This window comes from Lontra canadensis, unplaced genomic scaffold (assembly GCF_010015895.1).
Source record: "Lontra canadensis isolate GAN:19392208 unplaced genomic scaffold, GSC_riverotter_1.0 scaffold4, whole genome shotgun sequence".
NCBI classification, from domain to species: domain Eukaryota; kingdom Metazoa; phylum Chordata; class Mammalia; order Carnivora; family Mustelidae; genus Lontra; species Lontra canadensis.
In genome coordinates this window covers 40,037,330-40,051,749 of record NW_022630998.1, presented here as the reverse complement: position 1 = coordinate 40,051,749, position 14,420 = coordinate 40,037,330, and the positions used below count along the sequence as shown (strand labels likewise).

Sequence of the window (14,420 nt, the reverse complement as noted above, 5' to 3'; positions counted from 1 at the left end):
GCTCCTAGCACTGGGGGTACAAGGGTGGAACATACTTATTTTCAAGACCATAATTATTTCAGAATAAAAAGAACACTACTTGACATCTTTAAAAGTCCCCTTTCTCTTCTCATTAATACGTATTTTCACCAGCAAGTTTGCAGGTATATTTTGTTGTTGGGGGTCATTAATTCATTGAGTTAAGACCAAAGTATTTTATAGTCTTGGAGACAGAAACATTATCTTGTTTACCATCACTTAAACAGACTTCTATAGTAACCAGTAAAAGCAATGAGGAAATAGAAAACCCTAAAAAAAGGTTTAAGAGAAAATAATAAATTTTAAGCTCATCTATAGTTTTTTAAAGCTTCTCTGTAAGATCGTGAGTGAAATTCACAAGGACAGTTGAAATATTAAACTTCGAAAAAATAGTGAGCCATTAATAAGTTTTTCAGCCCTGGCTACGTCATCTTTTGGGAAAGACTGAACCCTTTATTATTTTCATGCTTACATCAGTATTATTATTTAAATGGACTGTATTCAAGGCAGGAGAACATATGGCCCAGATAGATTTATCTTTGGAAATAAATATTGTAAGACACAAAGGTTTTTCTGTTTATCTGAGTATACGTAACCCTTCTGTTGAAACACTTGGTGGCGGGGGGACAGCAATTTTCTTTCCAAGATGGAAGGATTTTCAAGTCAATTTATGACCCCTTCCTCAGGTTTAGTAAATCTCAGCTTAACAAGAAGCTTCGGTGGTCTGTTTCAGCTCTGCCATGGTTGGACCTGTCTTTTCAGAGAACGCTTTCTTCATCGCTGCTCCGACCTTCTGTGTTTCTCTTAATCCTTCGTCTTACAGGTGCAGCATGCCCGTTTTCTTCTGCTCACTTCTTTTTGCAGTCCAAACTTTTTCAGGCATTTGATTAGTGCCTCTTACCTGAAGCAGTCTTATTCATGGCCGTCACGAAGGAGGCCCTGGCATCACCGTACTCCCTGGATTCTTCTGCTGTTGGCCTCAGAAGGGAGTGTAATCAGTTGACCTGGTTATGCATGACAAGGGTGGCCTTCCCTTACTGGCTGTTGGTACTTCAGGGTCCCTATTATGAATGTTTTATGAGCAAAGATTTGATTCATGGTCTGTCAGTATAAGTATGGTTTAATAATTGATGCTCTTGTCCAGATACCGCAGGCAGTGTGTTTAAAGAGAGCTGAACTGCCACCTACTAATGACCTTTAAAAAACAGTATTTCTCATTCATTTTTCTTTATAAAATTGAGGTTGTCGGTGAAAAGCAAACACATTCGTACTTCAGAGTTTCTTTTGTAAGCAGCTTAAAGCAATTACTTATTTTCCTATTGTAGCAAAAAATAAAGGACTTATATTGAAGGTATTTTATTAGCCAAACATAGTGAAGTGTCTTCAGCAATTGTCATTATTTCTTAAAAGTATGGGAGTTTGGGGGAATACACCTTTTCCAGTGGAGACTTTGGTTTGAGATTATTATGTGGGTTCCTGGGCCTTTCCGTATTAATAACAGGAATACATCAACTTGTACAGTTGGTTTGGCAGAAGAGGAACAGAAGACATTTTCCTGAAATATGTAAAAACATTTTAAGATCAAGGAGTATTCTGAGGTTTCTTGAAGCAGTTCCCAAAGCCATAGCTCACTCTGACATTCTGTGAGGGCCTGGGTTGAAAGTCCTGTCATTTTTCTCTCTCCTTTCCCCTCCTTTGAAGGCGGTTTCAGTTGTGAGAAAGTAGTACAAGGGAGCTCAGCAGTAGATCCCTCTAGGACCTGAAGAAAAACCTCAGCGTTTCTGGACGGAAATTGTGTAAATGGTTGTTTGGTGATGGATTCCTAATGATTTATGTTTTGTTCTTTTACCAGGCTGTGGGATGATGGGATTATTGATCCAGCAGACACCAGACTGGTCTTGGGTCTCAGTCTTAGTGCGGCGCTCAATGCACCAATCCAGAAGACTGACTTTGGCATCCTGAGGATGTAACTAGAATCCAAGGCATCTTCCATGGGACGTGCACCAAAAATGGATGTGCTAGTAGTCTTAAAATTTTAGACTTTCCCAAATGTGGCTGTTACAGTGAAGTTGTTTCCTGAGCAGAGTGCATTTTACTTTTCTACCTTAAAAAAAAAAGTGAGGATATTTATTTGATGTATTTTAATTCTCTGTCCATTTTCTTAGAGAAATTTTTCTGCGGCCCAGATTTACAACCCATAAAATGAAGAGAATAACTTACAGTTAGCCTTTTTAACCCACATGTAGTGTGAAAAGTCCCCTAACCTATAAATTCTAGGGATGATTGAGGTTGTTCACAGAAAGTTGTTTTTCTACCGAAATGATTGCTTTGGTGATTATGCATGATGCTATTTTAACACACACAGTTTTTAAAAGCATCTATTACTTTGCCTCTCAGCCACCATCCTGCTCCTTCTCCTAACAGTCAGACTTGGCTTCTGTCTGCTCTGGGGGCTCCCTTTCCTCCCCATCTCTCTTCATCCCTCTCCTCACTGACTTCCATTGCCAAGAGCCCTCTCCAAGGTTGGCCTCCATGTTGCTGAAGCCAGTGGGTTCTTTCCCGATGTTACTGGACTGAATTCTCTGCAGCACGAAGAGCAGTTGAACACTTGTTCCTAGCAGTGCTATCCTTAGCTTCCAGACTGTAACTCTAGGTTTTCTACCAAACTCTTTGGCCCATTTTGTTCTGTCTCCTTTGCCAGGCCCTTTTCCTCCACACATTTCTCTCCCACCCCCTTCTCCATTTGTCCTGATTTTTCATTAGTAAAACATAAATAGATTCTGATTCTGAAAGATACAAAAATAACATGAACATATCTCCTCATTCTTTTTTAAAAATTGTGGTAAAATATATATAACACAAAATGTACCATTTTAACCATTTTTAGCTGCACAGTTCTGTGGCACGAAATCTAGTCACATGGCTATGCAACCAGGCCACTGTCCAGCTCCAGAACTTTTCATCATTCCAAACTGAAACTCTGTTATGAAACTCCCCATTCCTTCTCCTCAGCCCCTAGCCCTCTCTTCATTCTTAAATGTGGGTGTTTCCCATGGTTTGGTTTATTCTCATCAGGTCATTTCAGCCCTTATGGCTTCGGTTGCTGTCTGAATGTGGATGATTCCTGCATCCACACTGTTCTCCCTGAGCTCCAGACCTGTGTATCTTAACAGGTCTACTGGATGTCTGCACCGATGGTCTTATAGGAACCTCAGATTCAATCATCAAGGTCCATTGATTTTGCCTCCTATCTCTTGAATTCCCCATTATTTTTGTCTTTCACTACCATGAGCTTTAGAAGTGGTCTCCTGCATCCAGTCTTAGCTAGTACTGCCTCTCTCTTACTGTGAGATGAAGATGACCATTCTAAGTGTGCATCTGGTATGTTCCTCCATTGCTTAAATGTCTCACTGGTTCCCTGTAGAAGTACCAGACCCCTCATGCTCTCTAGGACCACGATCATCACATCCCTTCTTCTGTCTCATCTATGACTCTTCTTCATGCTCAGTGCTCCAGCTGTTCTAGATTTTTTGTTCCTTGGACCTATAGAGTCCTTCCCACCTTGGGGTCCACCACCCAGAGTTCCCTCTGCCAGTACCATTCTACCTTCCCTTAAACACTTACCTTTTTGTCTCTTTGACTCCCCTGGGCTGGATATTAGACACTATGTGCTCTTGTAAAGCACCAGCCACTTTCTCTGTGTTACATATATATGAGAAACATAAATATTTCTTTAATATTGGCTTCCTGCTAGAGTGTAAGCTCTCTGAGAGCAAGGATGTGCTGTTTAGCCTGCATCTCTAGTCCCTAGCACTTGTAGGTGCTTACATGTTTGTTGAATGGATGAGAAAAGCCAGAATTTAATTGATGTCTTCAGACCACATTACAATGAAGTGATTGATTGTATCATCTAATACAACTATCTAGTGCTTTCCTAATAAAATTAATATTTCAAACATTGTGTGTGATGTTCAATATAGGCAGCATTTGTGTGTCAGAAATCAGTTTAATTTTTTGACATGTGTACAGGTAAATGCTCACAGTTCAGAGATAGGCTGCATTTTCAGAAGGATGTTGGACGAGGTCATTGAGAGGACGTCCCCTCCCTTTTCCTTGGAAAGTCCCTCCCCCCGTTCCGCCCACTGTTCCTATAGCAGGAGCCTTTTCAAGAACAGAGCCTTCAGAGAGTAAGGAGTTGCTGAGACCATCTGAACACAGTTAAGGCCTTTTGATAAACAAGATTCTGGCCCACAGGTGTGGAGATGATCTCATGTTGTGGTGGTTGCAGACCATGCTCCCAGAATGGCATTCCCTTGCTTACTAGCGTGGAGTGGCCTGCTTCTCTCTCCTGTTCCTCCCTTGGTCTCCCACTTTTTGAACCAACAAAGAGACATGGTAAGCATTTTAAAATAGTAAATAATATTAAAGTTTCCATTAAAATTTACGTCCATGTCAGAAAACAATTTTTTTTTAATCAAGAGTAGGTAATAGTTCTTTGCTACTAATCATCAACAAATCAAAGATCGATGGATTTTTTTTTTAGGAGTGTTTCTACCTCTCTAAAAATTGTTTTCTCTAAAAAGATCACCAGCACCACCAGCACCACACTTAAAATAGTTAAATTATGTTGCATAGTTTATCTTAAAAAAAAAAAATCATTGTTTTACCAAAATGGGGAGCATTTTCGTCTGCCCCCTCCCAGCTTTACTGACACATAACTGACCTATCACAGGTAAGTTGAAGGGGTACAATGTGATTTAATATACGCCTATTGTGAAATGGTTATAGTGCGGTTACCTAACACATTTACCTCACAGAACTTTTTGTTTGGTAGGGAGAATGTTTTTGTTTTTCTCCATTTCAGTTCTTATAAATGAGAATTGCAGCCGGGATAATAGGAGTAACTTCGAGTTTTAAGACTTATGCAGCTAATTAATCTAAATTAGCTACTCTGGGTACTTACAGAAGAAAAGAGATAAAATTAAATGTACTTTTTAGTTTTCAAGGAAAAAAAATTCAATTTTTTTTTTTTACACTACCAGTAGATGTTATTGAATATGCAAGTAAAAGTTATTTGCCAGGTGTGCTTGTTTATATGTGTAAGGCATAACTATAGAGGCTCGTATGACATTTACAGGGGTAGGTAAATGGCAGGTTTTTCCATGATTTCCCAAGATTTTTTGGGGAGAGGTCACATAGTCCTTGTTTGTTCTGAAATGTGTTCGTTGGTGTCTTGGGAGGATGATTGCTTATTATTCTATCCAAAGCCATTTCTTACAAATCTTAATTACTGGTTCTGAAATTCAGTATTTAGAAAAATAGCAAGAGAATGAACTAGATAATCATGGTCTCTGGTTATTTATAACATTTCTTTGCAAATGTGAGAAATTACAATCAGTAATAATGACATGTTTTTATTGTTTTAACAAAAAGTCGTACCACTGAACACTTAAAAATATATTTTTAAAAAACTTAATGTGTCTCAAATTCTCTTATATATAGAATCAGAATGCTAGGGGTAAAGTTGCTCTTGGAGCTGAATGTAATTTATACTTTTGACCTTTCTAAGCAAACGTACATTCCACATGAGGTCTGTAGTCAAACTAATTGATGATCCATTCTGAGATACTTGGGAGGGAACAGGGCCTGCTATGAATTGCACTGGGGAAACAGGTGTGAGCAGATTGGGACGTGTGGTTGCTCTCTCTAGTTCATTATCCCGGAGTACCGAAGGATGTCAGGTTTCAATATCTCCTTAAAAGCCACTCTTCCAGATAGTTGCTTTGTAACTTTTTTATGGCTTAAAATAATACAAGCCTATTCTGTTCTAGTTATGAAGGTCAGAAGTCTAGAATCAAGAGGTTGGCTGGGCTGTGTTCACTCTAAAGGCTTTGAAGCGTAAATCGATTTCCTTGTCTTTTTTAGCTTCTATAGGTCGCCTGCCTGTTTTGTAACTCTGATTACAGATTTCAGTGTTCTGTCAAACACATGGCATGTGTTAGCATTCTGAGAGCCCTTTAGTCCGCTCAGGAGAAGAGTTCACCACGAGGTAGGGGCAATTTTAGTTTTCTGCACGCAGCATTTCAGTGTGTCTGGCTGCTTTTCCTTTCGCAAAGGTGACCCAAATCACAGGTTTGTGCTACATGTTAGGTTAAGAGAGAAGTGTTGGGGTGCCTGGGTGGCTCAATTGGTTGAGATACTGACTCTTCTTCTTTTTTTTTTTTTTTTTAAAGATTTTTATTTATTTATTTGACAGAGAGAGATCACAAGTAGGCAGAGAGGCAGGCAAAGAGAGAGGAAGGGAAGCAGGCTCCCTACTGAGTAGAGAGCCCGATGCGGGGCTTGATTCCAGGACCCCGGGATCATGACCTGAGCCGAAGGCAGGCTTAACCCACTGAGCCACCCAGGTGCCCCAGAAACCGACTCTTGATTTCATCTCCAGTCATGATCTCAGGGCCTTCAGGTTGAGTCCTGCATGGAGTCTGCTTAAAAGTCTCGCTCTCTCAATCAATCAATCAAAAAATTAATAATAAGCAATAAATAATAAAATAATAAACAATAAATAAATAATAGATAAAATCTTTAAAAAATTGTCTGAGGGAGAACAAAGTCTTAGAAGGTTGTGATATAACAGAACTGACTGAAGAGAAAACATGACCAGACTACTTGTTAGAAGTTGAGAAATAAAAAAAAATTAATGTGTAATTCAGCAAGTGTTAATTGTAAGAAATGAAAAGGTAGAGTTTTGGAATGCTAGGGCTACTTTCAAGAGGTTTCTGTAGGAAATGAATTCTACATTTTTCAATAGCAGTATCATACTCCTATGTTGTAAGGTAATGAAAATATTTTATAATTATTAATAATGTAAAATCATTTTTTAAAAAGATTTTATTTATTTATTTGACAGACAGAGATCACAAGTAGGCAGATAAGCAGGCAGAGAGAGGAGGAAGCAGGCTCCCTGCTGAGCAGAGAGCATGATGGGTGGTTCGATCCCAGGATTCTGGGATCATGACCAAGCCAAAGGCAGAGGCTTTAACCCACTGAGCCACCCAGGTGCCCCAATAATGTAAAATCATTTTTTAAAGAAAACTTAGAAACAGTAAAGAAACTGAAAATTCTCCATTATTTCACCACCCAGAGATAGCCGCTATTACTAATTTCATGCATAGATTGTGCTGTTCTTTTTCCTATCTGTGGAATTTTTTTTCACACACAAAAAGTTACTCTGTTACCTCCATTTATAGTTAATGTCCTGTAAACGTATTAGCATGTTTCCATGTCAGGTGCTGCCTCATCTACAACAATTGTGATGTTGCACGATGCTACAATGCTACATTGTATGGACGTCCTATTTGATTTAACCACTCCCCTACTGTTGGCTACTTAGGTTGTTTCTGGCTTCCCACTAGTATAGATAATGCTGCAGTAAATATCTTGCAGTGATATCTATATCTATATATCTATATCTATATCTATATATATCTATCTGTGATTATTAGTATAAATTCCTAGAAGTGAGATTGTTGGGTCAAAGTATATGGAGAGTTTTAAGACCCATATTGCTAATTTCTGTTTCTATAAACATATTTAAGATACAATTATGGCTGTATGTAATGATGACTCTGGTGCTTTCAAATGCTGCAGTGACTTCCAATAGAGGTCAATTGTTTAGGAAACTAGTGATTTTGTTTATTTTTAAAAGTTGTGTCTAGGTAGCTGTGTCACATTAGTAACAAACTGTGAAGACTCAAAATGTGTGGGCGGCTTCATGGTTGTGGAAGGACTGGGAAAAGGTGGGGAGAAGGCTAGTTAATCCGTAGTTCTGTTACCAAAAAGCTATGTGAACTTGAGGAAGATGGGCAGGGACCAAATTCAGCCTCTCTGACCTTGCAGTTGTTTCCTTCTCTCTGTCCAGTTAGTCAAGTTTTCTTTCCACCTCCACTTTCTTTCGGCTTCTTATGGGGCAAGTGGCCTGAGAGGGGTGAGGATTGGAAGCAGGGAAAAGCCTTTGAAGGTGGGGATCTAATAGAGAACTTAAAGAGAAAACGGGACCAGACCAACTTGTTAGAAGTAAGTTGGAGAAAAAAATACAATATGCTGAGAATGATGATGATGATGATGATGATTAAAGATTTTACTTATTGAGAGAGTGAGCAAGAGAGCTGGGGGAGGAGGAGAGGGAAAGGGGGAAGTAGACTCTCCACTGAGCAGGGAGACCCACGCGGGGCTCCATCCCAGGATCCTGGGATCATGACCTGAGCCAGAGGTAGTCACTTTACCAATTGAGCCACCCAGTCACCCCTGTCATCATCATCAAATCGTCATCATTGTCGTCATTATCATTATTACTATTCTGCACCCAAGTATGCACCTGCTGGCTTGGTGAGACTGAGGTGAAGACCACTTGCCAGGAGGATGTTCTTAAGCTTTGTCAGCTTTTTTAAATTTTAATTTTAATTTTTTTTTAAGTGAACAGACATTTACCGAAGGCCTACAGTGTGTCTGGCTTTGGGATAGGATACAGAGTAGACAGGGCAGTTAATACTTACACAAACAAGTACAGCATGGCCCCCTCCTTGTGTAGCCCCGGGTCAGTGACTTGGTGAGTATTTTCACCTGCTCAGTCCCCATCCATCGTCTTTCAGTATATGCCCCCTTCTACTCCTTGGGAAACTACCCCCTCCTGTTCCCTGCAGTCTTGGCGAGTGTCGAGCAAAGAGCCCAGGTTCCTAGCAGAGAGCTGGGACCTTCACCGGGGCTTGGCCAGGCTCACTTGGGTCGTTTGATTCTCAAGGAGAGGGAGAAGCATGGAAGACAGCCGGCCCTGTGTTGTTCCACAGAGTGTTAGAGGCTGCTTGTTCGTTCTTGCCCTGCGGCCCTGACACCTCCCTGGTTACTAAGACTCTAGGTGTGAGGTGTCCTGGCATCTTGTATTCTTCCAGCAGTCCTTTTAAAATAAACTTGCCAGAGTCAGGCTCCAGGGCTTGTAGCCCCAAATACTAACTGGTGGCATGTCCTGCAAGACCAAGGTTAAAAGAAGTTCCTCAGCATTTTCAATTATGATGAAAGCTTTGCTGCCAGCGTTCTTAAAGGAGACTTTTCAGCATTGAAACCAATGGGACATTGCAAAACATTGCCCATGATCTCTTTTAAAATGTTAACAAATTGCATGTATTCTGTGGATATTTGCAAGGACTTGTGGGGCTCCTTTTTTTATTTAGGACATATTGGCATTTTTATTTTGCCTTGATGTTGATGTGGCTGGTCTTCTGACCTTCTCTATCCACCATGAGGGATATAGGGAAGAGAACCAGAGGATCAAGTTCCTAGACCAGAGCACTGTAAGTAAAGGAACAATGCAGTTTTGGAACTGAGTCATAATTTAAATCCATACTAGAACAGATTTAGTATTCCTAATAAGAGAACCGGAATTGCTTACTGGACATCGAGATCAATTTGGAATCGAGGGATTTGGGTTCTCATTCAGACTGTGGTCTTAACTACTTGTCTCATCTTGGGCTGGTCTTTCCTGGTCTCAATAGAGGGTGGGACTTGTTTAGTTTTCTACCCTGGTTTCACATTAGAATCTGTTGAAGAGGTTTTAAAAATGATTGAATCAGAATCTTTGTGGAGTGTGGGATTTTTTTTAAAGCTCCTAATCACTGCTCTAACAACACTTCCCAAAACTCAGCTGCTATCAGAATCTCCTGGAAGACTTCTTAAAACACAGATTGCCAGAAAAATAGATAAATAAAACATTGATTGCTGGGGCTCTACCTCGGAGTCTGATCCTACCGGTCTGGAGTGGGCCCCAGAATCTGCATTTCTCACATGTTTCCAGCTGATGCTGACAGTTCAGGGGTCGTGCTTTGAGAACAACCAATGGCTCTAGTCATCTTGAAATTGCTTCCTAGCTCTAAAAGGTTAGAGTTCTAAGATCAATTTCTGCTTTGGTGATGGTATCACTCTTGTATATTTTTGGTTAGGTCATCATATATTTGTCTTTCTCCCTCATTTTCAGGGTGGGATGAATTTGTCTTAGCTTCTTAGTCACTGGTTCACAGCCAAGGCTGAAAGTTAGACTCACCGGAGGAAATTTGCTTACAAAAAAGTCCTGTTGTGGGGCACCTGGGTGGCTCAGTGGGTTAAAGCCTCTGCCTTTGACTCAGGTCATGATCTCGGGGTCCTGGGATCGAGCCCCGCATCGGGTTCTCTGCTCAGCAGGGAGCTTGCTTGCCCCTCTTCCTCTGCCTGCTTCTCTGCCTACTTGTGATCTCTGTCTCTCTATCAAATAAACAAATAAAATCTTAAAAAAAAAATCCTGTTGCCCACATGGGACTCCCCATAACTAAATCAGACTCTTGGGTTAGGAGGCAGGTCTCAGTAAATTTCAAAGTTCCTTTAAGTGATTCCAGGGTGCAGTCAGAGCAGAGGGTTGCGTCACAGGGTGAGGCTACATCAGGGGATTTCAAAATGGAGGAACTCTTCATTTCAAGACTCTTGCATGGACTTAAAGTCTTAAATTTTAGGTTATATAAATGTTTTTGAAGGTACAGTTCACAGCTCCAGTGAAGATTTGCCTTAATTTGACTTCTGTATGTGCCTCATTTTAGGTTAGTTACAGAAAGTACTTAAACAGAAATTTCTAATGAGATGTATCCAAGGTGATAGAAATGAGATCAGAGCAAAAACATTCACAAAACAGAAGCAGGAAAATTATTTTTACGTAATGGGCCGTAACAGCAGCTGACATGTTGCCTCAGCAGATTGTTTTCTGATTCATCTCTTTCTGCCCTTGTGCCTTTGCTGTGACTTCTCAGTGGATTACACGGAGCATTTAAGCCTCTGAGGACTTGTCAGTTCCTCAGTCCCAACCAAGCTTAACCAGACAAAAAAGAGGAATAATTATCAACATGGATGGTTGATAACTTGAGATTACATTGAAAACATTTTTGTTCTTGTGGCAAAATATAACTTAAAAATTTCTGTTTTAACACTCCCAAGTATACAGTTCAATGGCATGAAGGACATACCCACTGCTGTGTAAACATCACCACCCCCTAGCTCCAGAACTTACTATTCCAAACAGAAACTCTGTACCCCTTAAACACTAACTCCCCATTTTTCCCCTTCCCCAGCCCCTAGCAACACTATTCTGCTTTCCGTCTCTATGAATTTGTCTGTTCTAGGTATTTAATGTAAGTGGAGTCACAAAATACTTACCCATTTGTGTCTGGTTTATTTCACTTAGCATAGTGTCCTCAAGGTTCATCCAGAGATTATTACTGATGGATGATCAGTGTCACAATCGAGTTAGGTCCAGAAAGGTAAAGGTCCTGTTCCAGTTAAACACACAGGCGTTGGAGGGCACTTCTATCTCCCTGGAGCCCTCAGGCGTTCCTGTGGGTGCCGAGGTGGGTTGCACTTGGTCCTGCTCTCAGCAGCCACATTCCCCATACTTGCTCAGCCCAGAAACCCCGGTGTCCTTGTGACTCTTTGTTCTTTACCCAGACATGCAATTGCCCCAAACATTTTATTGTTTCTACCTCTCAAAGAGCTCCCTAAATCCTCCTCCTTTACCACTGAATGGGTCTCAGCTCACACCACCATCTGGTCTCACTTGGGGAAGTGTCTAGCCAGTCTTCTAGCCAGTATCCCTGCCATCAGGCATTATTTAATTCACTTAACAGGTATCCTATTACGTGAACATTTCTTGTCAGCATTGAGCTGACCTCTTAAGTCTTGGGCAGAGACATTTGAGACATTTGTCTCCAGTAAATCTGATGGTACTCAGCATGTCTGATTCTAGAGTCTAACTATTCCCAGTCCATTCATTGCTTTCCAATAAAGGATGGAATAAAGATGCAGAACTTTTGACAGGTGAAATCGAGGGTTCAAAACAACAAGTGGAATTTTAAGAGGAAAAAGTATAGAGTCTTAAATCTAAATTCAGGACAATAGAGAGCTTATGTAGAGAACCAGGGAAACTTGACTTTGAAACAGCTCCTATGGGTGGTATGTGTGTGGGGTAGATGGTGGAATTTTGGTTATCAGCAAGCTTGATACAGGCTCACTGTGATGAGACTATCTTATAAGTGCTTGCCCCATTTCAGGCTGCACTAATTAAAATCATATGTTCCGATCACAGAATAATGCATGTACTTTGGCCTGATCCTCATCTTCGGCTCTATGAAGACAAGCTGCACTCCATGAAGTATGTTAAGAAACTAGAGGGCATGCCTGGCATTGGTTCTGAGCCCTAAGATCTGGGCCTTAGCTGTGCTTGGGAAGTATGTAAAAATACAGATTCCTGGGTTCCACCCTTGAATACTTTCAAGTCCTCTAGGTTGGGTACCACTGAGATGGGAGACATGAAGAGCATGGTCTAGGAAATACTGAAAGAGGTAGGTAGTTAGCTTTGAGAGGACTATGGGGAGATAAAAATGCAGATGCTAATCTAGTAGGTTTAGGATAAGGCCTGAGATTCTGCATATCTAGTAGGCTTGCACTGAAGCCAATGCTTCTGGTCTGTGGACCACACTTGGGCAGAGGCTGGAGGGGATTCTGGCACAGGTTGGCTAGATGACCTTGATGCTCTCTCAGGTCCAGGTAGGTATTCAGCAAAGGTTCATCAGCTGATGATGGAGAAAACAAGTTACCAGAACTACACTAGAATCCTTCCGAACTCATGATGTGGAACATGCTTTCATTTCTTCAGTCAATGCTTTCATTTCTCTAGAAACTAGATATTACAGATGAGTGATCAAGAGCATGAGCTTCGGAATCACGTCAACTTAGGTTTGCTTTCCCCATTCATAGGTTGTTATTTTCCTGATTTATGGTCCTATCTGCACCTCATTTTCCTCATTTCTAATAACTTCTCACTGGGTGTTTTTGAGCATTTAATGTATGAAAAGTGCTTAATGGAGAGCAGGCACCTGACAGGTGTTGCCTATGATTATTTTCATAAATTTACTCATCGAAGCATGCATTGGTACCTTTCCTACATCTCCTGTATCTTTGGAGGATTCCCGAGATCTCTGCAAATGTCATAAAGGCTGTGCGTGAGCTCTCAGAGTGCCGGCATTCTCTCTAGATTTTGGTGAGATTACTGGAAATACTTCTTTTGTGGGTCTCAGATCTTTACTGTTGGCATTTTCTTCTTTCAAGATATTCTTTCAATTCAAGTTTGTTAAGAAATCGTGTATTATTAGTTTCAGGTATAGAGGTCAGTGATTCATCAGTTGCATGTAACACCCAGTGCTCATTACATCATGTGCTCTCCTTCATGCCCATCCCCCAGTTATCCCCTCACCCCCTGCAACCCTCAGTTTGTTCCATAAAGATGAGTCTCTTCTGTTTTGCCTCCTTCTCAGTTTTCATTTTACTTTATTTTTCCTTCTCTTCTCCTAATTCATCTGTTTCTTTTCTTAAATTTCAGATATGAGTGAAATCATACGGATTTGTCTCTGACTGAATTCACTTAGCATAATAGATTCTAGTTCCATCCATGTTGCAAATAGCAAGATTTCATTTTTTGTTGGCTAAGTAGTATTCCTTTGTGTGTGTGTGTGTGTGTGTGTGTGTATCCATTCATCTGTTGATGGACAAAACTGGGCTATTTCCATAGTTTGGCTATTGTAGACATTGCTGCTATAAACGCTGCTATAAACACTGGGGTGCATGTGCCCCTTCAAATCACTATTTTTATATCCTTTGGATACAATTTCTGGGTCATAAGATAGTTGTATTTATAACTTATTGAGGACCCTCCGTACTGTTTTCCAGAGTGGCTGCACCAGCTCGCCCACCAACAGTGTAAGAGGGTTCCCTTTCTCTCTGCATCTTTGTCAAAATTTGTTTCCTACTTGTTAATTTTAGCCATTCTGACTGGTGTGAGGTGGTATCTCGTCAGTTTTGATTTGTATTTTCCTGATGCCGAGTGATGTTGAGCATTTTTTCATGTGTCTATTGACCATTTTTATGTCTTCTTTGGAGAAATATCTGTTCATGTCTTCTGTCCATTTCTTAACTGGATTTTTAACTTTTGGGGGGTATTAAATTTGGTAAGTTCTTAATAGATTTTGGATACTAGCCCTTTAATGATATGTCATTTGCAAATATCTTCTCCCATTCTTTAGGTTGCCACTTAGTTTTGTCAACTGTTTACTTTGCTGTGCAAAAGCTTTTTATCCTGATGAAGTCCCAGTAGTTCATCTAAAAGTAGTAGTTCATCTAAAGAGTCTTGTTCACTCTTGACATAGCCAACCCCCCTGACTGTTTTTAAAAACCCTTTTGGGGGCACCTGGGTGGCTCAGTTGGCTGTCTGCCTTCACCTCAGGTCATGGTCCCGGGTCCTTGGATGGAGTCCCTCATGCTCAGCGGGGAGTTTGCTTCTC

At 40.6% G+C, this 14,420-nt stretch overlaps 1 protein-coding gene across 2 annotated transcripts in view; it reads left to right on the top strand.

Annotated features, from left to right (window-relative positions):
• Window positions 1-3,368, top strand: part of MCCC2 (methylcrotonoyl-CoA carboxylase 2) — a 68,522-nt gene extending 65,154 nt beyond the window's left edge. For both annotated transcript variants that reach the window (XM_032848859.1, XM_032848850.1), the window contains one exon: window positions 1,871-3,368. In XM_032848859.1, the coding sequence (XP_032704750.1) occupies window positions 1,871-1,988 (118 nt within the window). In that variant the 3' untranslated portion in view covers window positions 1,989-3,368. The remainder of the gene's footprint in view (window positions 1-1,870) is intronic.
• Window positions 3,369-14,420: the final 11,052 nt, after the last annotated feature.